Consider the following 27,191-nt stretch of genomic DNA (forward strand, 5'->3'; position numbering starts at 1 on the left):
AGAGGTAAAGGGAGGGCTTTCAGGAACACATGGGTAGGAAACGGCAAGACTGTGAAGGTACAGTACCATGCCTGCCCCACACCTTGTGTGGTAGCACCCTTCTGGAGAGAGTATCACGCTCAGGTGCCAAGTGTCCATGTCTGTCTTAAACACATACCAACATCCAGCAAAAAGCAGTCAATAGCTGAGAGAGTCAGGGGAGAAGAAAAGGCCCTTCAATAAAGAGACCATTGTGCCTCTTCAAACAAGACTATTTTCTTTCTCATTTCTGCTCCCCTGCTGCGTTCTGAAGGTCACTGACTGCGTCTGCACAAGCCAGGGAAGTCACGAAAGGCATACTTGGCAAGGGGAACTAGCAGTGGGAAAGGATCTGGGAGGTGGGGACAAGGAGAAGTGGGGGAGGAGAGGGAAAAGGAGGGAGAGGAGAAGGGGAGGAAGAGGAGGAGAAGGAGGAGGAGGAAGAAGAAGAAGAGGAGGAGGCAGCAATTTTACCACAAGGGACAAGCCAGGCTGGCTTCTCTTCTCCCAGCCAGTCCAATGACCTTCTTTGCTTTTGCTGACCACTCCCCGGGGCTGGCCTCCCTGCTGCTCACAAACAGCCAGCTGGACAGCTCTGGGGAGGCAACTCAGAGGCTCTTCCTCAGGCCTCGATTGAGCTCCGTGCTGCCCTGCACTTCACCAGAGGGAAAGCACTCTTGGGAAAGCTTGACAGGTGGGTGCCAAACTGAGGTTTGTTTCATTCTTTTAGGAGTGTGCTTTTTAAGTTAGAAACTGGGTTGGGCAGCCGGCACTGATTGGGAAAGGTTCAGTCATGTTCTTGGGAGAGAAATCCAATTAGTGACAGGCCTGGCTTTTCTAGAGTAGGGAGTAGAGTCATGGAAAGATGGGAAGGAAGGTGGTAGGACAAAGCTTTCTGCTTTGGGCCTGCAGTGGCTGGTCCAAAAGGTCTTTCATGCTATAAATGTCATGTATTGAAGGCTGTCTTTGAACACTGAGAGGCTCGGGTGTTGGAGTTATGGAGGATGAGCAGGTACTCTGAAGAGTCGCCTGGGTCCTGTCAGCTCTGGCTTACGGTAAAGGCTCCTTGTGAAGCTGGAGATGGGGATGAAAACACCTGAGGAAAGGAGACGTACGAACAAGGAGTCTAGGTTTACCTGAGGGTGAGGAAAGACACTCTTTTTTGTTTTGTGTTTTAAGAGAATATCTTTTAATAAATGTTCATTCCTACAAAAGCCCACAGACACACTCCAGTTGGATTTTGCTCTAGGCTTTGCAGGGAGAATTCTTGAAGCGAAGCACACGAGCACAGAACATTCCTGAGTGACAGGCTGCCTCCGGAGAGGGTCAGAGTCCCTGTCCAGTAAGAGAGCCTGAGGCCAGATGCATAAGGCCGCTCCTGTACCTCTCACCCTTTCCCCAAAGCTTTAACTGCAGTGCCACACTAGGCCATATCACACTAGGCCACACTAGGCCACATCTGTAGGTTTTACTTTCTCAATGTCCCCTGAGACCTAACATCTTTGTTCTTCTCAAGCCTTTCCTGGGTACCCCTCCTACCTGGGCCTTCACAGAATCCCCAAGCTAACAGTTCTCACTCACAGTTCCATCAACAGCTTCTCTCTGGCAGCAGTGCACTGTGTCTCGCTGAGAACTTGCTCTGGATGAGAGCTCTAGATGAACGCTGTGCAATGCGGTTCTGAAGCTGGGCCCTAGAGACAATCACTCACTTCCAAATCCTGCCTTTAGCTCTTCGGTGAATATGTAACCTTGGGGGAGACTCTCGCTCCTGGGCCCTTGCTCTCTGCCTACTTGTATCCAGATAAGCACCCACCTCATAGGGTGCTTACCAGGATTCAAGCCTAAGGACTGGGGAGATGGCTCAGTCAGTAAAGTGTTTGCCACTCAAGCAGGAACACCAGAGTTTGATCTCCAGAAGCTAGGTAAAAGCCAGGTACAATTATGGAGACTGGAGGGCTTGCTGGTTTATCAATCTAGCTGAATCAGTGATCTACACACACACACACACACACACACACACACACACACACACAGATAGATGCACACACACAAATATATACCCCTATGTATGTATAAAATTCACATATGCCAAAGGCTTTTTGACAGTGCATGACCCAAAAATTCAACAGGTATTGGCAATTCAGTTTTCTCTTTGAAGCCTGGTGGCCAGCTCCCCAGAGGAAGGTATGCCTGTAACTACTTGCAAATGAGAACCAGCCTCAGAGAGGAAGCAGCCCCATCTACAGCTTGCAGCTTGCTACCATTGCTACTGAGCAAAGAAACAGCAATGGCAGATAACCTCAGAGCGTAAGTGGTAGTCAAGTTTTAGATTCATGGGGTGAGTTCCCGAATCCATTCTTATAATCACCGTACTAAATTGTCCTTCTGTAACAGCTTTGGAAAGAACTCACACTCCATTCATTTTAAATGGCACCTATTCAGGGGTTGTGGAAGGACTCTGAAAGCACAGATGACCTTCAACCGGCCCCTTGGAGGCATCATTAATCCCTTAGGGCAGCTTTTAAAATGTGAAAGTATCTCATTTATAAATATCTGCCTTGACCCTCGTCATGGCCCTCAATAGCAGAACTGGTCTTATTTTACAGGTAAGGAGCCAAGGCTATGGATTGCAGCCCCATGAAGTCACAATAGAGTCACCCTCCATGTCCTTGGGTTATGCACTGCAGACAACCACAGACAGAAATTACAAAACTCAGACAGACAAAAAACCCCTCCCTACATCTGCACGGAACATACATACAGACCTTTATGCTTGCAGTGACTATTTACGCAGCATTTACCCTGGTAACTGCCGTAAGCCATCCAGGCATGTTCTAAAGAATACAGGACCATCTGAGCTGTTTCTGTGCGCACATCTTGCTATCTTATGTAAGGGACTTGGGCATCCATGGATTTTGGAACCCATGAGGCATCCTGGAATCAATCACCCACATATCAAATGACTAAGCTGTGTTGTAACTGAGGTTGGATTCTGTACCTTTCCGTTGTCTATGATTGGGCGCCAGGACATTTAAACTTTTTTTTTTTTTTTTTTTTTTAAAGCAAAATCTAGTTCAGCTCTTCTGAGTTACAGTCTCTTGGTTGGTAGCTGGCTATGCATCTTGGTTTAAAAAGCTAGAATCCAGGCTGAAAAGATGGCCCAGTGGGTAAACCAAAAATGGGGAGTTTGGATCCCTAGAAATTGTGTAAAAAGCTGGATGTGCATGGTGGTCCACCTGTAATCTCAGTGCCTTGGAGGAGGAAATAGGAGATCCCTCTCTGGCTAGCTAGACTAGTAGCTAGACAATCACAAGCCTCAGGCTCAGTGAGAGACTCTGTCTCAATACAAGGGTGGAAAACAATTGAGGAAAATGTCTGATGTTGACCTTGGGCTCCTACACAGACATACACACCGACTCTCTCTCTCTCTCTCTCACACACACACACACACACACACACACACACACACACACACACACGAGAACCTGATGCATACTCCACACTAAGCCAATCTCCTGGCTTCTCCCAATGCCAGACCTGAGCTTCCAGATGTCCCCACCACTGCACACATCCTAGCCTACTTCCTCCTGGGCCTGGTACCCACAAGCACCCACACATTCTTCTCTTTGGGGCACCTTGGCATTTGGCAATCGTGTCTCTTTTTCTCCTTCCTGCCGCTGCCACCACACCCATGCCCTTCTCTGTCAACTCCACTGAGTAATAGTTTCCATGGTTTCTGCTCTGGCTCCTGCAGTGCCCCCCTAACTAGTCTCTCTGTCTCTGTCCCTAGACTGTACCCATTTCTTTCTCCAGTCTCCTTGGTCTCCAAACCCAGCCCTTGTCCTTTCTTATATTAGATTAGAACTTAAATTTTGTGAAATTGGTAAGTAATTTTACACATTTATGGAATAGATATAATGTTTAAATCGATACACTACCGCCCCCCCCCCCCCCACCGTGTCCCCAGGATAAGGCTCAAATTTCAACCTGAGAGTTGTGTTAGAACGCCTTGAGGACCTGCCTGTCTTCACTGTTCTCTTCATTCAAAAACTATGTACCTTGTGTCTGGTGTGGACCTAGGAGCTGGGCTGCACCGGAAAGGGACGGACAGAAACACAGAGACTCAGAGACAGACACAGTCTGAGGACCAGTTAGGAAACTATTGCAGGTACTCAAGGGAGAAACCATGAAGAAAACCCAGTTGCTACTACCAGAAGCCCCAAGTAGGCTGAGTGGTGGGGAACAGGATGCTGACACTACAGAAAGAGGACTCAGTACAGGCAAAATCCAAGAGGGCAGGGACAGTGAGTTTCATATATGTCTGCCAGAAGGAAGAGCCTGGGAGATCAGGCAGGGAGGTGGGAAGAGTTAGCAAAAGGGCAGTGAGATCCCCCATCTCATACATGTATAAGGGGAAGGGGGGGGAGAAAGGGAGAGGGAGAGAGAAGAGGGGGAGGAGAGGGAGAGGGAGGAGAGGGAGGGGGAGAGGGAGAGGGGGGAGGGGGAGGGGGAGGGGGGGGGGGGAGGGGGGAGGGGGAGGGGGGAGGGGGAGGGGGAGGGGGAGAGGGAGAGAGGAGAGGGAGAGAGGAGAGGGAGAGAGGAGAGGGAGAGAGGAGAGGGAGGGGGGAGGGGGAGAGGGAGAGGGAGAGAGGAGAGGGAGAGAGGAGAGGGAGAGAGGAGAGGGAGAGAGGAGAGGGACGGGAGGAGAGGGAGAGGGAGAGGGGGAGGGGGAGGGGGGAGGGGGAGGGGGGAGGGGGAGGGGAAGGGGGGGGGGAGAAAGGGAGAGGGAGAGAGAAGAGGGAAAGGAGAGGGAGAGAGGAGAGGGAGGGGGAGGAGAGGGAGAGGGAGGAGAGGGAGGAGAGGGAGAGGGAGAGGGAGAGATCCTGACTCCTTCCAGCTATTCAATATGAAGAGTTTTTGAATGCAGGATTTTGGCACTTCTGTAAACACAGAACCTTGTACCTGGAGACACATTTGCTGTCCCTGTTGTGTCCCCTCCCCACCCCCAGTTCCCCTCCCCCCACCCCCACCACCCGCCCAAGTGAGATGACCTAGGCAATCCCTTGGGGACTCTGGGTTTGGGAAGTGAGAATGAAATCCCTGTTATTGGAAATTTCAAATGGCTACAACTTGCTTTCCTCTCACGGGTATGGGCACATTCCACAGGTGCAGAACCTCAGCCATGTTGGCCTTCTTGTTCGGCGGCCTGCTACTGGCGGCCTGTGGCTCTGTCACCAGGACCACGTCAGATCCCGGGGAGTCCAGAGTTGACTTAGCAGACAGGCTTGACCTGGTTGAGAAGATAGGCGACACGCATGCCAAAGTGCTGGAGATCTGGATGGAACTAGGACGACAACGGGAGGTGGATGGCGGGGAGATGCACGCAGTCTGCAGGGTACAGCCATCAGCCACACTGGGACCCGATCAGCCACAGATCACTGGCTCGGTCCTTTTCCGGCAGCTGGGGCCCGGCTCCAGACTTGAGGCCTTCTTCAATCTGGATGGCTTCCCAGCAGAGCAGAACGCCTCCAACCGCGCCATCCACGTGCATGAGTTCGGGGACCTGAGCCAGGGCTGCGAGTCCACAGGACCGCACTACAACCCGCTGGGCGTGCCGCACCCACAGCACCCGGGCGACTTCGGCAACTTCGCGGTGCGCAACGGCCACATCTGGAAGTACCGCACCGGCCTGACCGCGTCGCTGGCCGGACCACACTCGATCTTGGGCCGCGCTGTGGTGGTCCACGCTGGCGAGGATGATTTGGGTAAAGGTGGCAACCAGGCCAGCCTGCAGAACGGCAACGCAGGTCGCAGGCTCGCCTGCTGCGTGGTGGGCTCCAGCAGCTCTGCGGCCTGGGAGAGCCAGACAAAGGAGCGCAAGAAGCGGCGGCGGGAGAGCGAGTGCAAGACCACTTAAGCATCACTCAGGGCCGCGGAGCCCAGCTGCTGCGCCCATAGATGCCTCCACACGCCTCCAGATGCCTCCAGTCACCCCAGAGGCCTCCGGGCGTCCTAGACGGGGGGGGGGGCCACCCAGACACCTCAGTGGCCTCTGCACGCCCCACACGCTTCTATGCACCCCAGGCACTTCTATATGGCCCCAGATGCCTCCATGAACCTCCTCAGACACCTCTGTGTGCCTCAGATGTTCCCACCTGCCTCATACACCATTCCTCTGTGTCCAGGACACCTTGTGTAACCCAGAAATCCTTTCATGCCCTATGCACTTCCACAGATCCAGAACTCCTTTGAGCTCTAGATTCACTTTGAGCCCCTTTGTGTCCCAAGACAATCCCACAAGCCCCTAGAATCCCCTTTGAAACTGTCTTTGAGTCTGCTCCCAGAGAACCCCCTCCTTCTCCCTAGAGGTCGAATGTGCTCAGATACTCTCCTTCTACGCTGAGGACCTCCCACTTAGCACCTTTGAGAGTACTCCCTTGGGATGTACTGAAATATCACCCACCCCACTTCCTCCTGCCCCCTTTTGTTTTCTTCCTGTCCCCTAGCACTGAGACTCCTTTCTTCCCTAGAGACCTCGTTTTTTTCTTCCCTTTGTTCCTCCTAGGTATTCTGGGACCACCCTGACACCCATCCCCTAGGCTTCCATGTTCCTGATCACCTTCGGGGTCCCTGGATCTGTTTGCATCTGTTTCCCATATGGTACCTGCACCCCAGGGAGAGCAGCTCCTTCGAGAGTATTTGGCAACCTTTGTGTTGCTCATTAAAAACATAGCAATTCAGTCCTGCATTGGCCTTGTGTACTTTTTGGAGACTTTGCAGCTTAGTTTTTTTTTTTTTTTTTTTTTTTTTTTCTCCTCACTCAAAATATCCCTGAGAGTTTGCAGGTCTCCTCCTCTAATGATAGAAGGTTCTATCATTAATTGCAATGCCTTTTGGAGGACTGAGGATTAACAAGGACAGTTAAATGCGCATGTGTGTGGCTTCTTTACAAAAGGATACATCCGGGAGCCAAAGGACCCAAAGATGAGAGGAAAAAAAATCCCCATCTGCTGTGAAGTGAGTCCCAGGCTGGAGTCCCTAGCCTGGTGAGAATGAGGTAAGTGTTGAGGTACCCAAGCATGCAGCTCCCCAGATATCTCTAGAACAGTCTCTGCATTTCTTATACCTTTACACGACCAATCTGAGTACCTGGGACAGTACCTGCCTCCCAGCACAGGCTGCCCAAGATGGTCATTCGAGGCAGCCTCTGCTTCTCCCAGATCTCGGATGTCCGACAAACTGAACCACAGCCAGAAACACTTCCTCTGCACTGAGTGTCCCTGTATCCCTGTTGTGCTAATGAGATGCCACCGACCTGGGAACCCTTGATGGAGATGTAATGAAGTCCAGCGACAGCCAGGTCCTCTCCTTTGTTGCCATACGATGGCCAACTCAGAACCATGGGGAAGCCAGGCTTGGGATTCACAGGTGCTTCTCATCACTTGCCTTCTGTTTTTCTTGGGTGGGTGGGCCCCTGAACATCCCAGCATACCCAATCCATATTTATTCTGTCCATTCATGGGGTTAGCCAGTATCCTGAGGGCCCAGAGATGAGAAACACTGGGGAAATAACAGGAGGATATTGCATGTCACTGTAAGAGCAAAGGGATGCCCACTGATGGCATAGCCTCACACAGAAGACCTGACTGAACCCCAGCTCTGCCACAGGCTTCCAAACTGTATGACCCGAACAAACCACAGAACCTATGTAAAACATAGTCGTCTCGCTGGGTGTTTTGAGGCCTAAATTGGGTGTTGTTTGTGAGAGATGCTCAGCGGAACAGGCATATTTAAAACAAATTCAGTTCGTGTAAGAACAGCTACAGCTAAAGTCAGACAAAGAGCTATCCCTAACAATGGCTCTGGACACCTGGTAAGTTACTGAGGTGCAACTAGAGGGAATGCAACAAAGGAAAGCTTACCACAGAGAGACAGGGTTTCTCTGTGTATCCCTGGCTATGCTGTAACTTGCTCTGTAGACCAGGCTGGCGTCAAACTCAAAGATCCACCTGCCTCTGCCTCTTGAGTGCTGGGATGAACCACCACCACCTGGCTTTCAACCCGAGGTTTCTAAGAAGTATTTCTACAGGCAACCAACCAGAGCCCTTCAGAGACAACTCTGTCTTTTCAGCTTGGGGGTTGGGGAGAGGCAGAAGGAAAAAGTTTAGAAGCTATAAGGCAGACATCTGGCTCTTGGTACAAACCCTTGTGTGCCACCAAGACCGCCCACTGGACTCCACTTGATCCCTGGCTTCTATTTTTACTTCCCTCATTGTACAGATCTGGCTTATGGATCTCTTTATATTTGCTGTTTTGACTTCCTGGCCTGCTTGCTAATCATTTTGCCGGTTTGACTCACAGGGTTTGCGTTCATCGCTGGGACTTAAACCCACACTTGTTTTGATTTCTTTCTGTAAAATTAGAAGCATTTGATGTAATGGCTGCACCTACCCACAGCTGGTAAAGCAAGAATAATGCTCCATCCCGCATAGCTTACACACAATGTAGACAATAATTAGGGATTCTATCTTTAGATGTTAGGATAAGCTGTTTCTCAGAATGGCAGGGATGTTTTTAATTTTTTTTTTCTTGAGTGGGGCTTATTAGTGCACATACACAAAAATACTAAAAACTTAAGAAAATAGAACAAACCAGTGAGTGCTTTGGCCAACTTAAAAGCCTGCAGAAAATAAACCGAGTTTAGATCTATTTGGACAAAATGCATACAATCTTTCCATTCTCCATACTTTTCACTACTGCCATAGGATCAAAGAATTTCGGATGACACGTGGCAAGGGCTGAGTTGCTACCATAGGCTGGAAGTATCGCCCAGCTTGGGCTTGGCCTTGGTGAAGTTCACAGGAAGGGTGACATAGGTAATGTAGACTATTAATCCCCCAGTCAGGAAAGTTAACACTTATAAAGAAATTTCATCTTGTGTATGTGAATGATGGGGGCAGGGATAGGGGCATGTAGTTGCCATGGAGGTCATGTGTGGAGGTCAGAGAAGAACTTGTAGAATCCATTACGTGGGGTTCTGGGCATTGAACTCAAGTTGCTAGGTATATGCAATAAACACCTTTATCCACTGAGCCATAGAGGCTGCCTTCTATTCCTTCTTCTTCTCCTATTCCACCACCCCCTCCTTCTCTTCCTTCATCTCCTTCTTTTGCATATGTGTGTGTGTTTTGTGTGTACATCGGCTCATTCCTTTACGATCTCATGTTTGTTCTCAAACAAGTGTGTGCCTGCATGTGCACACGAATGTGTGTGTACATGTATGGGACCCAGGTTTGTTGGCAGGTGACTTGTTTGACCCCTCTGCATTTTACATATTGAAGCAAGGTCTTTTACTAACTTTGGAGTTACCTGTTTTGGTTAATCTAGATCTCTAACTCCCAAAGGTTTGTATTATAGGAAGGCTGCTACAAGGACCGAGATTTCACATAGATGCTGGGATCTGAACTCCAATCCTCAGCCTGAATAGCCAGCTCTTTACTCACTAAACCATCTCCCCAGCCTCCAGGCCTTTTTATTTGAGGTAGCAATGGCACAAGATCTAGTTATGCATGATATATGATGATGAAGGAACCAGTACACTATGGGCAGAGGAGTAGAAGTTGTCATCATCGTCATCATCATCATCATTTTTAGAAATGGTACAATGTACTTCAGGTAATTTAATGTTGTACGAGTACAGTCTCTACGAATGAGTGTGTGGATGGATGTCAGAGGACAATTGGAGGTATTACTCCTCAGATACAGCCCATTATTTTTGTTGTTTTGAGATAGGGTCTCTCATTGGCCTGAAACTTACCAAATAACTAAACTGGTTGCCCAGTGGGCTCCAGGGACCCACCCGTCTATTTTGTCTCCGTACACTGGGATTACAAGTATGTGCCACCACACCTGGATTTTTGTGTCATTTCCCCCACAACCCCTGCCAGACCCCCCACTTCCATTCTGGAGTTTAAACCCAGCTCCTGCTTAACAGGCAACCCAGGATCAAAGGAGTGTCCTGAACTCAGTTGCGTTCCCTCCCCACAAAATCCCAGGCTCACACAGATTCGACAAAATGAAATTTGCCAGTATGGACTTGCCCTACACAGCCGGAGAAACCACTGTCATTCAGTGAGAGGTGTAAATTGCTGCCATGCTGAGTCACAGCATTTTGTTTTAGTGTGCATACTCTAGAGAGGCCAAACTTTCTTACTTTTCTTGCTTTTCCCTCTAATTAGAGCCTCTCCTGCACTTCTGTCTTCTGCTCTGATCTTACACAGCTCTCTGTTCAGTCACCTAGGGGAAAGGACTGTATTAAAGTGTGATCTCATGGCCACCCTTTAGCTTTTGGAAAGCCTACCTGCTGCCTCCTGAGGGAATACTCAGAATCAGGAAGGATGCTTCCAAACACATCTTCCAGAATATTCCAGCAGAGATTTCCAAAGAGGAGGGCAGAACCCAGGCATTCTCAGGGCCACACAATGATGGCAGAAAAGCACCTGGATGTGTGTGTGTGTGTGTGTGTGTGTGTGTGTTGGGGGTGGGTGGGGTGTAGAAAACCAAGAAGGACAAAAACAAGTTGTCATCGTAAAGTGACAGGTAGGGAAGAACCATATTAATGAGCATGTAAAATGACCTTGTCATGTACATAGTGATGCAGGTGCAGGTTCTCTCAGGGCAAGAATGTAGTAAAAATCCACTATATGGAATGCCATCACTAGAGCCCTCTCTAGAACTTGACAGCATGGGAGTGTATTAGGAAGCCATGCAGGAGACTAAACTAATTCAGTTGAGTCCGGTTCGCTGTGGGGAGGAGGCTCTATGGGAGACCTTCTGGCCAGTAGAGCTCAGAGGAATGATGAAGAGGGTGACAGAGGGGCTTGGGAAGGGAGAGAACAAGGGTGAGAAAGGTCAATTTTTTGAGCACCAATCCATTTCCACAAACGCCCTGTGAACTGTTCATGCCTAAGTGTTCACCAGCACAGAAAATGCAGAACGCAGATTTCAAACAAGCTCTCTTTGAGGGCTATTGACTTAGTCTTATCTCTCTAGACTGCTGTCTGCATTCTGCTGACCAACTAACCATCAAACTAACTAACCGACTGACTAACTAAGGTAGAAAACTATCAGGACAGACACACCTATGGGAGAAGCAAGGGTGAGAGGAAAAAGAAGCTAGGAAACAGGACAGACCATAATCAGGGAGGAGGAAGGGGGAGGGCGTGGCCTTTCCCTAATCAACAACAGCTGCTTTCCAGCTCAGACACATTCTATATTCTATATCACTAAGCAAGAACAGAAAAGATATGTAGGAGTCAAGTCTACATAACTGCTCATTCTGCTGCCTAAGACATGATTGTGTTTTGCCCGTATCTCTTTTAGTGCCTGATATCCAGGGATAACCCAGAGAGTATACCTTAATGAAACTATACCCATCACAAAAATATTACTTCCTAACTAGGCATTTAGGCATAGGTGTATAATAAATTGTGACCGACACAGTATGACAGAAACCCTTTTTTCCTTTCCCTTGACCTCTTAAAAGATGTTTATACATATGTGTGGAGAGACACCCTCATGCCTTTGAATATATGTGAGAATAGGGTGACTTCTGGAGCTGTTACAGCCAGGAACTCAACTGACCCCAAACAAGCAAAGATGGGAGATGGATACCAAGATCCCTGGAAAATTCCTGATCTAGTTCCAAGATGCTCCACTTCAGACGTTCTGGTCACACATTTCCCTCCTGTTTAATTTTCTCTGAGTATGAGCTTTTGCCAGGAACACCAGGATAGATGCAGATTATATGGCAGAGTTGAGGAGAGAATGCCACAGCCAACTATTTAAAAAAGACCAAGGGAAACCATTAGTAGTGACTGGACTTTTATTGTCTACAGAGTAGAAGAACCATGTTGGGTAGACACAGCACAAGTGGGGATGCTGTTATCATTCATATATATATATATATATATATATATATATATATATATATATATATATATGTATCTCAACATCAGCTTAAAGGCTCATTCCATCTAATAACACAGGTGCCTCCTGTGCTGTCTGTATACATTGAGCTCAAGCTATGAACCCCTATTATCCTGGCTCCCTAAAGCACAGACCCTGGGGCTTCTGCAGTTTCTTGCCCTACTAGACTGTGCTAGAGTTTTCTATAAACCCACTCACCTGAAAGTGATGAAAAGCCCCCAAGAAGTGTACCTGTTGTATGTGTGTTCAAACCAGAGCTTCTGAGAGATGAGAGTCACATCTGGCTGGATTTCCCTTAGCCTTTCTGGTGTCATATGTAGCAATACTGACCATGTGCACCTGAAAACCAGCTGTGGCCCCTATCCAGCAATAAAGGCACCTTCAGGTCTATTGGCCTATGTAAACTTGCAGCCTTGGGGCCTCCTTCCCTAGAGGGCTGGCCTTCAGGGGCAGGGGTCAAACTGAAATACAGAAGGATATACAGGACATTGAGGCTCTAATCAGAAGGTGTATCCTTGTCCCCAGTCCCAGGTTACAGACAGTTTTAGGATGAATAGGAACACATTTTGCCTCTGAGCTTCTCTTTCTAGCTGGAGTTTCTGAGATCAATTCTGGCCCCTGGGGGCCTATATGCAAAATTCTGTCAATGGAGTTGATGATTTAGGATTCTTCAGTGGTATAAGAAACTGGGATAACACTAAGCTTTTCCCAAATCCCAGATAACCACACCATCCTATATGTAGCTTGGGTTGGATAAAGACAGCTAGTACTTCTAATGTCATTTAAATAACAATAACAAAAAAAATCAGATTACCACTAAAATGTCCCCTACTCCTGGCAGCCACTTTTTACCCATCCCTCCGGACCAGCGAAACTTCCAGACCTAGGCTAGAACACTCAGATCTGCACTCAGTCAGCAAACAACCTCTCCTACCTGCAGCCTAATTTTCCCAGCCTGCTCGTGTCCCTCCCACCTGCCACTGTGAAACACTGGGTGCCAAGACTCCCCATTGCTGGGGGATCCTCTGAGATGACAAAGTGCAGGCATGGCCTCATGAACACATTTCATTCAATTACATCTTTCCTCCCAGCCATCTAGCTATTCCCAAGACTGAGACCCAGGGAAAAAACACCCTTGCTTTCCTAGCTTGTCCCATCATCTTGATGGACAACATTAAATGCTAATAGAAAAACATCTTCTCTCTAATAAAACAAATGCTGACAGGAAGAGGGATGTGGAAAGGCAGCCATATGGCAACCACGATTCCTGCGCCCGGCCATGTTCACAGCAGCACGTCTTCAGCAGACAGGGGTGACACCGAGAAACTCACAGACCAGCTTTAATAAATCAGATAGAGCTGGCACCATTGGGTGTTCCCAGCTTGTAGCAGGATCAGAGCGTTTTCTCATTTGCAGACAGGAAGGTGTTTAGCAGAAAGTGACTTGGACAACCGTTCCGAGGCCTCAGCCTTTCCTTGCTGTCCCTGGTGCCTTCGGTGTGTCACCCTGTCAGTCTCTCTCCCCCTCATGTTTGCACAGTGCTTCTTGTGTCTTCACCCTCTGAGATGCCTCTGTCACCTCCCACACTGGATGCTTTGACCTCTGGCTGCATGGAAGGCAAGTGGTCCTGGAGAGTTGTGGTGTATTCCTCCTGGGAGGCCAGGCTAGATGGGGACAGCCCTGGCTCACATCTCTGTTTCTCCGTGGGAGCCTTCCTTGGGACCTCCTCCAGGTCTGCAGCCTCCTGACTATCAGCCAATTGAATGCTCTCCCTCCCCACCATGTTTACTTCTTCTGAAGGTGTCTGGGGTACCGGAGAATGATGAAAGTCCAAGGGCTGGTTCACGTTGCTCAGGGGGACTGGGGAGCTGACAGAAGGCTTTCCAGCATCCTCAGGCATAGTCAGCACCTCAGCAGCTATACAGCTTTCATCTCCTTCCTGCTTCTGAATCTCCCCTGAAAACAGGTAAGGGACAACATTAAACCTGAGGCATCAGGTTGGTCTCACCTTCCTTTCCTAATAACTCCTATCTAGCCACCGCCCAAGGTCTTTAAGAATCAATGGCTTATTACTCTTTCATCTTCCAGGCAGGGCTCTGGAGCCTAGGGGAAATCCAAGGACCCATGTTGAGACGCCAAGCCAGCATCTTTTCCAAAGAGGACTAAGTCACAGGTTCCTGGAAACCCATGCCTTATTACTAATAGGCCTCCTGTGTCCACGGAAGACTAAATTTGAGGACAAAGGTTATCCTTTGGAAGCTGAGGGCCTTTATGGACGGACAGAGATTCTGGCTGCCTTCAGAGAAGGAGGCTAGCTTGGGGAGGTTTACTGTCATCCCATCTCTCAGTCTTCATCAGCACCTTACTCTCTGAGGGGATCCCTGATGTTTGCCCAGCTTCAGATATGAGGCTATGTGCAAACAGCTTCAAGTTCCCTCCCGGGGCACCAGACTCTTGGTCTTAAACCTCTCTATCAATCAGAAATTCTAGAGGTACAAGAAGCAGGAGTCCGAAGACAAGGGATGGGTCCTGGGAGCTAGCCCCTTGTGCCCATTTCCCTACTCACTTGCTCTACGATCACAGCTTGTCTGGCCTCAGTTTTTCAGGTAAGTGAAAGGGAGGACTCTGATGTCCCTCCCTGACCTAAGAAGTAACAGTGGCATTGTGTGACCAGGGAAGAACAAACAGCTCTTAATACCAGGATATGCATGTTCAATACTAGACTTGTTTTCCACAAGACAGTGTGTTCCGAGACCTCAGGATCTACCATGACGAAGGATAGGGAAAATGCACATCTGGGTGAGTTCAGCATGAGCAAAGGTCTTGGTGCAAACACTGAAGGCCCCAGGAATACTTCCTGGTACTCCAGACTAGAACCACAGTAGATCAACACTACAGTCAGGCCTGCCTTTGGACATGTACAGGGAGGTTTTGGGCTGACAGCTGGCTGATGGCTCCAGACTGTGGAAGATTGGCAAGAGGTGGGACACATGTCCCTGTCATTTTTCCCACATCACACCTTTGGAGGGAGCCTTGCTGATTCCAGATTAGCTTTGACACTGTTCACTTTCTTTGCAAGGTCCTACTGGTCCACTCCTAATAACCTGCAGCCTCAGTTTCCAAGGTTGTATTGCACACGGATGGAAACAAGGATACATACATAAATCCTTCCAGCCAACCAACATACCTATGATAGGTTTGTAGTCAACTCGTCTGGCTCAAGAGATATCCAGGACTTTCGAAATATACCTGTGTGATTCTGGGGCCTTTTCAGAGAGTATTGGTATGTGGGAACGTGATCTGTATGTAAGGAAAGACCTGGCCAGGATGTAGAGGCACCTTTCAGCTGGCAGTCCAAATAAGAAAATAGGCACAAGAAGGCAGCATGGTGGAAGGGCTGCTGGTATCAGCTGATGTCAGACACCAGCTTCATTGGCTTTCACAAGTAGAATCAATACCAGCAACTCTCTAGAAACTCCGAGCCATTTCAGCTCCAGCCGGGCAGGAATGCTGAGGCATTTGCCTTCTGCACCAAGACCTTGGTCCTTTGCCTGTCTGCTGTTGGGCTACAGTTCCTTTAGCGAAGCCACACTATATATCATTTATATATGGACCTTTTCTTGGTTCAGCTCCTCTAGAAAGCAAGGCCTGACATAAGACCCCTTAGGTCTCTGCATGAACCAGTTTCTTCCAGCTCTAAAGTACTTCAGACAAGCTAGGCCTTACTATATGCCCCTCTTTGCCAGAAGCTGCTCTACAAACATGACATGCTTTATCTTATTGTCCAGTTTAGATCCATGAGGTCAGAAGCCGCAACTGACATGTCCGACACCGTCTGAACATTTAAGACCACTTTAAAAACGTTATATTCTTTTTCTTTTTTTGAGTAGAATATAACACAGGTGGATAGAACTGGGGAGGCCTGTCATTATGGTAACAAACATGGAGAAAGGCAATGTAGAAAAGGCAGTGTGTGTGTGTGTGTGTGTGTGTGTGTGTGTGTGTGTGTGTGTGTGTATGTGTGTGTGTGTTGGGGGTGTTAGCGGGAATTGAACCTAGGACTTTGCACAAGCTAGGTACTCTCTTTACTACTGAGCTCCATTCCTAGCTCTTAGATTCCCGCTTACAGTTTTAGGGGTGCTAGCCATACTAAGTTCTCTTGTTGGGTCTATCACTGTGGGTTGTAAGGTCTAGGCTTATGTTTACAAGCTTTGTTGTGCAAACCTTGTTCCTTGATTTAAAACTATTACTTAAATAAAATTGGCTACGGCCAATTACTGGAGGTATTAGATGGAGGTGGGTTTGGAGTGATCTGGTTGGAGGAGAGAGATGAGGAAGAATGAGAGTGAGAGGGAGGATGGGAATCTGCCATGAGAGGAGAGGAACCATGAGCACACGGCCAGGAGAAACAGCAAATATCTGGGGTACACCACTGAGGAGGTAACCAGACCTGCAGTTAGAAGAATAGATAGGGTTGACCACCACCCTCCAGTAATTGTTAAAACCAAACAAAATAACCATAGTCCAAGTCTCATTTATTTGTAAGCTAGTGGGGGGTAAGCTCAAATTGGTTCCACTACACTCCCTGTTGCTTTGTACCAGGCAGCATGTTATGCCTGAAGCACAAGGTAAACTGAACAAGTCCACCTGGGACAGGGATGGAAAAGAAAAACAGAGGAGGATGGGGTCCCACTAGCCTCTTCCAGAGTGTGCGCAAGTACCTGATGACCTTGCTCTAGGCCCCACTTTGTAATTGTTCCACCACTTCCCTGTCTTAATTTTGATTAATGACATGGGTCTGTCTCCAACCCCTCCCTTGTGAGGTCTGTAGCGTCAGATCCACATTCTCCGCTCAGTCCCTCTGTCTGCTCTGGGCTATGTGTTTCCAGCAGCCACAGCCTCCTCCCTTGCTGGCTCTGTCTATGGTTTCTGCAACAGCAGTTTTCTTGTTTCCAGTCGACTTCTGGGCTCACACAAATTGATGATTTCTGGCTTGTAACAGATGACCACCAACTTAGCACACACACAAACACACACACACACACACACACATCTATTTTCTTATAGCTCTGGAGCCCAGTTCTAAGTAGGTCTCTGTGGGCAGAACAGGAACACAGTCACCAGGTGACTCAAGGACACAATCCATTCCTCCCTTCTGCCAGGTGTTGGTGGCTTCTTGGCTTGGTGCAGGATTCTTCCAGTGCCCATCACTATAACCATATCGCCTTGGCTTATCTACAGGGGCCACGCCCTCCCTTGCCTCCATCTTGTTAGATGATCCATTTAGGACCAAACCGTATAATCTAGGATCATCTTCTTACCTCAAGACCCATAGATGAATCCTGCCTGTAAGGTGCTTTCTTCGAGGGAGACGGTGATTAAACAGTTCCATTGGAGAGAACACTGTTAAGATTTCTAGGTACACATCCCCCTCCTCATTTCATTTGATGACCTAGTGCCTGCTCCCTGTGGGTAACACAGTGTGGACACTGTGGGTGGTAAACACACTGGAGCCACTGGAAGGACTCGACAGGCTTTGCCTGGGAAGGGCAAGTCTTCCCTTTAGTATCTAGATTTTCTGATACAAATTTCATTTTTTTCCCACATTTAAAAGGAGCTTTGTCATTTTCCTCAGCCTTTAGGATAACCACAGAAGAACCCCAGGGGCAGACTCTTGACCAATTTTTTTTTCTCTCATTTTCAAGCCTGTATTCAGTTATGGATACCGTGTATCACTGTTGCCCATAAGTCATATCCTGAAAAATGACCCTGGCACAGTGAAATACATGATATGATACATATATGATACAAGCAATCCTTGAACTAATAGATAATAAATAAATAAATAAATAAATAAATAAATAAATAAATAAGAAAAACTGTTGTGATTTGTTCAGCCACGATAACAGTGTGTGCAGTCCCCAGTGGGGTCACGCTCCAAGCCAAGCCAGGGGCTTCTCTACAGTGTTGCCATTCTGATCGGGTCTGTGGACTTGCTTTGAGCAGCAGAGTCTCAGGCCCCACCCCTCATCCGTCAGTCTCAGAATGTGCACTTTCATAAGGTCTTAGGTGATGGGGGCTCCCACTGTAGTGCGGGAAACACTGTGACCTTAAAGCACACATCTCACCCTGTCTTTCTTCAAGTGGAGAGCCTTCAAAGGCTGCAGATTCTAGGGAACAGAGCTCAAGCTTGTAACCTCGCATTCACGATGTTTATGCCTCAACACCCGTTTTCCCTTGTATCCTACATCCCAGACCCCTGCCTTCCATCCCTCTATCCAGCTACATTAGTCAGGGGCCTCTGTTGATTTCCCTTCTCCCTGGAGGACTCTTTCCTTCATCCATTCCAAAGGGAGCCTTTGAGGGGCAGCCCAGCCCCCACCTCCTCCATGAAGATTAAATCTGCCCAAAAGCCCTATTCCTAGTGACAGGCTTCCCACAGACCTCCTGGAACTTGCCTGCCTGCCTGCCTGCCTGCCTGCCTTCCTCTCTCTCCTTCCTTTCCTCTCTCTCTCTCTCTCTCTCTCTCTCTCTCTCTCTAACCTTAAATTGCTGCTTATAACTATCTTAAGTACAAAGTCTTGCCTGAATAATTTTTTAACTTTGCCAGTGTTCTATGGCAGAGACTCAATAAATATCTTACTAAGTGCTTGAATATATGGGCTTATACATGTATTCATGAAAAAGTGAATCTATTAGCATATATCCTAAATACCATGCATCACTTTATGAAAGCAAGTTAAATTTATAGTATTCATTTTAAGGTATATTCAGGTAACTACCCTAAAACTTCTCAAAATGGCACTTTCTGAAAGGAGATGTCTAACTCCTACAAATATTTAGCTACATCCAAGGCAGCTCAGGGAAGCAAACGCATCAATTCCATACTAACAGATGAAAAGTCTCACAGTGGTTATAGAGGAGCCTGAGAAACACGGGACTCAGAACAATCTCGTTCCCAGCAGAGTGGGGAGCGTTATTCAAAAGGAGTGAATTCTGGGGTTTCCTGCGGCTGCACTTCTCACCCGTCTGAGATGAATAAACTCCTTCTGGAAATTACTCTCATGAAATTACTTCTCCTGAGACAGTTAATAGTATATTCTGGTGCCCCTGAAAAATTAATTAACCTTCCTCAGTACAGACTCACCCCTAAACCATTGGCAGTGTGTTTTTACTGAGGCTCAGGTGAGACCTTTGCCACCCTCATTTACATCTAAGGGAGGCAGGCTGAATTATGCCAGGGCCTTTTGGTTGCTGCTGCTTTGTCCTGTGCTATTTCCTTCTCTGATATTCCAATCCTGTCTAGATGTGTGAATCTTGTCACCACTATCTCCTCCCCATCCCTACCCCTTCTCCTCCTCCTCTTCCTTCTCCTCCTTCTCTTCCCCCTCCTTTGAGGTTACCTGGGAAACATTTTTATTTTAAACTTTTATTCAGGAGATGAGGAAGATAGTTCCACTGTTATCATCATAGGTTAAATGCAACCACAGTAAGGGGATGACGGCTGTCTAAGGGATGACAGACACCAGGAAAGATGGTAGACTCCTGAAGGGGATGGGGGACTCCTGAAGGGGATGGTGGACACTGCCTGTGGTTCTGTTGTCTGATCTCATTTACTTTGCTTTCCTGAGAGTGGCTGGATAGCATGTCTTGGGACTAAAACAATACAGGCTAGGAAATGGGAATTATGGGTACAGCAAGGTTTACCACCACCCTTTTAAATGTGCTGATCTAGAAGGCACCAAAAACAGCATACATAAGTCAATTATTAATACGCACACAGAAACATTCTTAAACATGTGACAGCCATCATGACTTCACTAAGACCTCTGCTCCTTTGCTCTGGGAACCAACTCTCTTTGAATGCTAAGATTCTGGGGTGTTAACTCTTAAGCCAGCCGTGGGAAGCCCTACTTTTGCTTTAATTACAGACTCATAACACTAACATTTCCATAAAAGACTTATGAATTAGCCCAAAGTTGGAAAATTATTACTGCAAATAATAGTAATTATTCTGGGCTGCTGTCACAAACAGAATTAATATCATTAATACTTATTAGTCACAAAACACACATCAATAAGGACGAGGCAAGTGCTTCGTGACAGAGTGGAAAGAAAAATATTTTTTTTTTCTCTAAAAGATGAAGAAGAAATAGCGTTGAGATTGTTAGTCCCCTAAATATGTGTCCCCTGCTCATAGGCCCAAAGGGGACATTTGTCATCTTTTGTTGGCTGTCTGTCCAGGCTTTGTTTGTCCTCCTGCATGTGGCAGCTTTCAGTTAGAATTAATCAGGCCATAGCAGTAACGAGGCCACTGGGACACTGACAGCCTCTCAAAAAACGCATCCTTGTTCCCACCAAGAGCTGGCTCAGGATAGACAAGAACAATGTACATTGATGATGGGACCCTGGAAGCTATCATTTGAATCACTCATGCTATCCTTGTGAAGCTCAAGAGAGCCAGAGCCCATTTCTGTGCAGCAGGCCTAGGCTACCCAGAAGCTCAGCAAACTCAGAGCAGAGGGAGGCTTTGGCGTTCCATGAGGACATAGGCTGCCAGCATGCCATGACCACCAGCCACAATACAAGGCTACATAGTACACTGGAGGCCAATATTACAAGCAGCACATGCTGCAGGCTGCAGAGACCCAGTTTTTTCTGGCCAGTGTTGATTCATCAGGGTAAGGAGCTGTATTCAGGAACTCTTCCATGATAATGTTTCTGTTAAAAACCTAGAAATGTCTTCTATGTTTACTGTTCTGGCACTGTGCTGAGTGATCTGAACAGTTAGGAGAGACTGGGTGAACCTTGCTGACCCCAGCTCTGCTGGGCAAAACCACTGTACATCCAGATGAGTCCTACATCTTCCCGCTGATGCTCCAAGCCCAAAGCTGTGAGTTGGCTCATTTCGCAGTATGAGATAAATGATAGAGTTGGTCAGTCCACCTTGCTAAAATGTTATCCAACCATCAGAGGAGGAGGGCGGACTAGATCAGTCTGACGAGCTGAGATTCTAAGACACGAAGTGTAACTTGAAAACTCTGAGCAGGGTGAAATGGGATGGTGAGGAATTTCCATGGATTGAGCGTAGAGCTGAAGGATGAAAATGGAAACAGAGCAAGGATGGGTTGAAAGTGGGGAATCCAGGAGTGGAGTTTCCAATGACACAACCAGACTGAGCTACAAATGGGAGATCCGAGAAACTTCAGAGAAACACTTTGGTTACAGGCCAGATATGGATGGGGAAGAGATACTGGCAGAAGTTGAGGACTACAAGGTTTCAAGTCTAAGTAACCAAGAAGGTGAAATAAGGAAGCGGGAAGAGATGGAGAACTGTTGATGGTGATGTCATATGAAAAACCCCACAGACAGCTGGGAAAGTTCAGGCCCTGAGAATTAGGAGAGCATAGCAGCAGATAGAAAAGTATGCGTGTATGCACGTGTGCATTTGTGTGTGTGCATGTGTGTAAGGATGTTGTCATAGAGACCCAGAGGAGCTGTAGGAAGAGGTCCTGCTGGCACTGACATGTGCTCTGTAGAGATTACAAACCAGGAAGAGGCAACAAACCTGAGATACACTTACCATCCCTGGCGCCCTCCTTGTTCTCAGTGGGCTGTTCCACAAACTTCAGCAGTGGAGACTTTGACCTCTGCATGGTGGGGAGAGTCTGGTCACTGAGCAGTATGGTGTCCTTGCCCCCTGTGAAGAAGATGAGAAGTTTGGCTTGTCATGTCACTAGTTTAACTGGGTAACATTACAACCTGTAACAGTTAGTTTGAATTGTCAACTTGACACACTGTAGAATCACCTGGGAAGAGGGGCTGCCTAGATCAGGTATTATTTTATCAACATTGATTGAGGTGGAAAGACCAGCCCACTGTGGGTGGCACCATTCCCTAGGCAGGCAATTTAGACTGTATAAAAGTAAAGAAAATTAGCTGAGCACAAAGCATGCACATAGTCTCTCTCTGTCCTTAACTGGGAAGACTTGATGCTTCAAGTTCCTGCCATCTTGGCTTCCTTGCAATTTAGAATTGTAAGTTGAACACACCCTTTCTTTCCCAAGTTGCTTTTGTCAGAGTGTTTTTTTTTTTGTTTGTTTGTTTGTTTTTTTTTTTTTTATCATGGCATCAGAAATGAAACTAAGACACTCCCATACAATAAGTTAGCTATTTGGTTGAGAAATTCCTTCAGCTGTGGGCAGTCCATGTAATCAGTAGGTCTTTCTCTAGTGTGAGGATGGAGCAGGACTCCATGCTCATTCCCCTTGACTCATTTCTCCTGCTTGAGAACAGCTGCCCACAGGTACCTCCAATAAAGGGCAGCTTCTCTGGCTGAGAGGAACTGAGCAGCTGGGTGGGCCAATAGCAGAGGCCGCAGCGGCAGCAGCGAGCTTGAGAGAGGCATTAGCTGTGGTCTGGACAGAGTCATCCGCTAACTGGATGACAGCAAGAATGTCACTTTCCCTCTAAGCCTCAGCTTTCTCATTAGGGGTAGTTGTAAAGACAAAATGAACTGGTCAGGAGAAGATCTTGGGTGTTAAGGAAGCATCCCACAAATGTCACCCACTGACATCATCAGCAAGGACTCCCACACACCTGATACTGTCCAGCTTGCATCTGGTCATGTCAACTATGCAGCTCTCTCACAAGACAGGTGAGATCAAGCCCTCCACCTTATCCCAGCTACATTCTCACTTGGAACACACACTCAGCACAACATTGCTGCCTATAGTGGGAACTCCCCAAAGAGGGTGGAGAAGGTTTTGAGGGAATGAGAAGGTACGGGAGACGCACTGCTCTTCCATTGCGGAGGGCAGAGCAGGCCACACAGATGAGTGGGAGAGAAGAACAGCTTTGAAGATGAGAATGACAAACAGACGCATGGACAAACAGCAATGCCACCTACAAGGTCAAGAGAGCCCATAGGTACCGTATATTGCCAACTTGAAAGGCTTTCTGATTTTCTGGGTGGAAATCACTGGACCTAAATAAAAGCTCCAGCTCATGAGTCCAGCTTGGGCTCCAGTCTGGCTTAGAGTAAAATTTTCTTGGAAGCCCTATGATTTTATTTGTTTTCCCATTCACCAGAGCCCAGAAGGCCACTAGGGTAAAAACAGATGTCTACACCTCCTTTGGAGAATCAGATGAAACAAAGCACATGTCCTCCCTGTGTTCCTCGGTTCCTCCGGCTTTTTAGAAAATGGTCTTATTAAGTTGATTAACTTGTGTTAGAGGTTCTCCACACAGTAGGCACTTACTAAATGCCTGGTAAGGTCTGTGTCACTGACTGGAGTGTCTAATGGATACTGGTATCTGGCATGCTTGGTGCTGTCTTGGACAAACAGCAAGTGTTCAATAGCCTTCAGGTTCTCTGTCTTCCGAGTGTGCTAGGCCAGCTGAGGAAAGGCTACCTGGAGCTGACCCTGAAGTTCTGAAAGGCACTTTCACTGCTTTGGTGGAATAAATCTAGAAACTTCACCACTACCATCTGGAAAGGTTTCCCAAGAACACTATGGATATATGGTTCAGGGTGACATGGGACGTCCCCAGAATGGCATCCACTTCTAGAGCACAAAGACACCATCTAGAAATGCCTTCATGGGTTCTTGGGGTTCTTAGTGACTGGTTTCAGGGACCATATCAGGCAACAGGTGCCTCACTGAAGATTTCTTTCCCTTATCTCCACTACAGCAACACAGTCTGTCCACAAGTCCAGGTCAGGACGGAACTTCATGCCCATCTGACTGTGGCAGGTAGACTGACAGCTTGCTAGCCTCCTGGGGAGGCTCCAGCCCTCTGCCCTGGTGGCCAAAGAATCAGAAGCAGAGACAGAAGTGGGAACTGGCAGGGGTCAAGGTAGCCTGGGGGTTCTTCTCATGGGAATTCTTTAGGATAGAATGTCTCCGAAATCCCACAAATCCCAGGACATCATCCATCCTAGGAAGCAAGCTTGTGAGTGGCTCCTCACAAACGCCAGAGACTTCAGCAAAAACTTGAGCCAAGGGCATGCTGGGAAGGCAAAGGAACCAGCCCTTGTCTATGCCAGCCACAGTGGGATGAGACGACAAGCCCCCCAAACATGTGCCTGGAGATGGTACCCCATATCAACAAAATGCCTGGATCTGGTCACTCCTGCCATGTTTGAAAAATTCAAAGCCTTTCTTAGAAGGCTCTTGGTTCTGCTGTCTCTCTGAAGGTCTGGAGGCAGCTGTGACCACTGAACTGAGCTCTAATTGGATAATCTGGCTGTGCAAGCTTTCATCTGGTCTTTACGCTTAAAGGAGAGGGTGCATGAGCTTCTCATTGAGCTGGAGTTTGAGTGGCGTGCGAGCTCTGCTGACTCCATATGGCACCAAAGCTCTCGTTCCTGCCTCTAAAAATGAACCAAGTACTTTCAACCCCCACATTTTTCTTCTCAGGCTGATGCCTGGAGAGGAAGAGAGAATGAAATGAAAATCTTAAAAAGCCAGACTATTGCTTCTAGTCAGATTGTTCCCTGGCTTTTGGTATTTCTGTTGTTTCTGTGCCCCACCCCCACCCAGTCTCTCTCTCTATCTCTATCTCTCTCTCTCTCTCTCTGTGTGTGTGTGTCTGTGTGTGCATGTGCACATGCATGACAAAGAGAGAGAGAGAAAGAGAGAGAGAGAGAATGTGTCAAAGAGAGAGGGTGAAGAGAGGGTAGAGAAAGAGGGCGGTAGGGAGAAGATGTGTCCTATCTTTTACATGGGAGTTAGAAGACAATCTTGGATGTTGGTCTTTGCCTCCCACCTTGTTTTGAGACTGGGTTGCTTTGGCATTTGCTGTGTATTCCAGCTATCTGGTCCATGAGCCTCCAGGGAGTCTTCCAACTCCCCATCTCGTCTGGCCATAGGAGAACTGTGATTACAGATGTATGCTAACCTGCCTGGCTTTATATGGACTCTGGAGATTCCAAGTGGAGTCCTCGGCTTATGCAGCAAAGTTTACCCAAGAGCCATCTCCCACGTCTCCCATGTGAAGATACCTGGGACAACACTCCTCAGCGATACTGATAGAGATTTGAGAATATCTGAGGGAAGTATCCCAGGAGGTGGGAGTAGAGGGATCAACCATGGCTACAGAGCATGGCCTGCATCTCCTAACATCTGTCTTCCTTGTAGAAGGCCCCTAGCTTTGTCACTATGAAGGCAAACAGCTTGGAATGGTCTCAGCTATCTAGACAACTTCTTGCTCCAGCCTGTACCATTTGTCAAAAATGTTTACTCTACAGCAAGACTGCATAGTGACCCCAAGTGTAGCAAACACCATCAAGATCTCTGTGATGAGGCTGGGAGATGTAACTATTGGTAGCATGCCTGTCTAGCAAGCATGTGTCCCTGGGTTCAAGCCACAGCTCTGATGATGAACAAGAAGTGACAGTGAATGTTTATGAGGCACTTCAGAGGTGGATAAGGATCAGAAGTCCAAGATCATCCATAGCTACCATAGCAAGTTCAAAGCTAGCCTGGGGTCCATGAGGCTGACTCATAAAACAAAACAAAATAAAACTTTATGGTGCTGGTCAGAAGTGAAGGGGGGGAAACTGACACATGAAGCCTTCTGCCTTGTGGACTCTTAGACAGCCCACTAGAGTCTAGGAAGAGGTTTTTCTGCCTTCTGGACCCCTCCTCTCTGGTCTAGCAGCCAGTATCCTCTTACATCATTTGCCTATGTATCTTGGCTCAGAATTTCAGTCATCCAGCACCCGTAGAAGAAGGCTTGTGAAATTTAAAACATATGACCTTACGTGCCATCTAACTCCCTCTCTGTTTCCTATGGTAAAATGAGCATATGAGATTAGATTAGGAAAAACAATTGTTCTTCTACATCAGCTCTGACAAAAAGCTGGCCAATGTGGAAGACTGCTGCCACATCAGGGAGGAAAAATGCTTTGATAGGTTATGGTGGTGTTTGCATATGCTTGGCCCAGGAAGTGGCACTGTTTGGAGGTGTGGCCTTGTTAAGACCTTCATCCTAGCTGCCTGGAAGCCAGTCTTCTCCTGCTTGCCTTTGGAATAAGATGTTGGGCTCTCAGTTCCTCCTGTGCTATGCTTGCCTGGATGCTGCCATGCTCCCTCCTTGATGATAATGGACTGAACCTCAGAACCTGTAAGCCAGCCCCAATTAAATGGTGTCCTTAAAAGAGTTGCCTTGGTCATGGTGTCTGTTCACAGCAGTAAAACCCTAACTAAGACAATTAGCAATGTCTGTGATGGGTGTGAGAATGGGTATACCTAATACACACCAAGTATCTGTTATCCCAAATCTTCCTGTTCTTAACTGTTCTACACAGGGGGGCAGGGGGGGGTCAGATGACTCTCCACATCATCTCATTAGTATGTCTAACTCGGGCACTCATCCAACACTAAGTCTGGAATATGTTGTTTTCCCCATCACTGCTTGATGGAGATTCACCTTGCTTCCTTAGATAGACTATAGGTTTAAGGGGGCCAGGGGCCAGGTTGCCTAGCATGGTACTATATTCACAAAGCTGAAGCTCAAACTAGATACCAGCCCATAGATGGACTGATTTTCTGGAGAGGACACTGTTCCCTTTGAGATGCTTGTAAATAAGACAGTTATCCAAAACTCCTGGGACTCAGAAACGTTCTACTGTGATTCAGCTGCTGCTTGGGGAGTCGATGAGAAAGAAGAGACGGGGGAGGCAGAGGAGGTGTGGGGAGGAGAGAACACATTGCTTTTCGCTCTGCCATGCAGTATGGAGACACACAAAAGCAGGAGTCAGCAGCCAATGTGATTCACACAGGAAGCAATACCCCACTCCCTGTCCTTACTCTCCAGGACTGCAAACTCCCTATCTCAAGGCTACCTCCACACATCCTTCGTGTGTGCTCTAAAGTGAGTCTGTATCCAAAGGGGAAAGTCTCTTCCCTGCCCTCTCTCTCCTGCGCTCCATTTGTATCTGTGTGGTAGCCAGTGACTAGAACCCCCAAGCCCACAGTATAAAACCCACCGAGGCTGGTCCTTAAGCTAACTACTCACTAATACTTGCTTTGCACTAACTGAATGCCCTATCTCAACAAGTTAGTCTATCTAGAATATTAACAGAAAGGTGGATAACAAATTTCTACTATTTATATTCATGGATGATAGCATGTGCCCCCCCCCCATATTAGCTACAAGAAACCCCAAATATTTCAAAA

The 27,191-nt window shown here is 47.6% G+C and overlaps 2 protein-coding genes across 4 annotated transcripts in view; one reads left to right on the plus strand and one right to left on the minus strand.

Moving 5' to 3' along the window:
• Positions 1–580: 580 nt before the first annotated feature.
• Sod3 (superoxide dismutase 3) lies at positions 581–6,758 on the plus strand. Its single transcript, XM_034508201.2, has 2 exons — positions 581–712; positions 5,185–6,758. Exon 2 carries the CDS (start codon positions 5,201–5,203, stop codon positions 5,933–5,935), a length of 735 nt encoding a protein of 244 aa, XP_034364092.1. The 5' UTR covers positions 581–712; positions 5,185–5,200; the 3' UTR covers positions 5,936–6,758.
• Positions 6,759–13,329: 6,571 nt separating this feature from the next.
• The window catches only part of Ccdc149 (coiled-coil domain containing 149), a 93,699-nt gene continuing 79,837 nt past the window's right edge, over positions 13,330–27,191 (minus strand). For all 3 annotated transcript variants that reach the window (XM_034509412.2, XM_034509414.2, XM_076938496.1), the window contains 2 exons: positions 21,590–21,706; positions 13,330–13,962 (listed from right to left, as the gene is read on the minus strand). In XM_034509412.2, the coding sequence (XP_034365303.1) occupies positions 13,532–13,962; positions 21,590–21,706 (548 nt within the window). In that variant the 3' untranslated portion in view covers positions 13,330–13,531. The remainder of the gene's footprint in view (positions 13,963–21,589; positions 21,707–27,191) is intronic.

Source organism: Arvicanthis niloticus, chromosome 7 (genome assembly GCF_011762505.2).
Source record: "Arvicanthis niloticus isolate mArvNil1 chromosome 7, mArvNil1.pat.X, whole genome shotgun sequence".
NCBI lineage: Eukaryota > Metazoa > Chordata > Mammalia > Rodentia > Muridae > Arvicanthis > Arvicanthis niloticus.

Coding starts and splice junctions, on each gene's coding strand:
- Sod3 (XM_034508201.2), top strand. CDS start 5,201: ATGTTGGCCTTCTTGTTCGGCGGCCTGCTACTGGCGGCCTGTGGCTCT.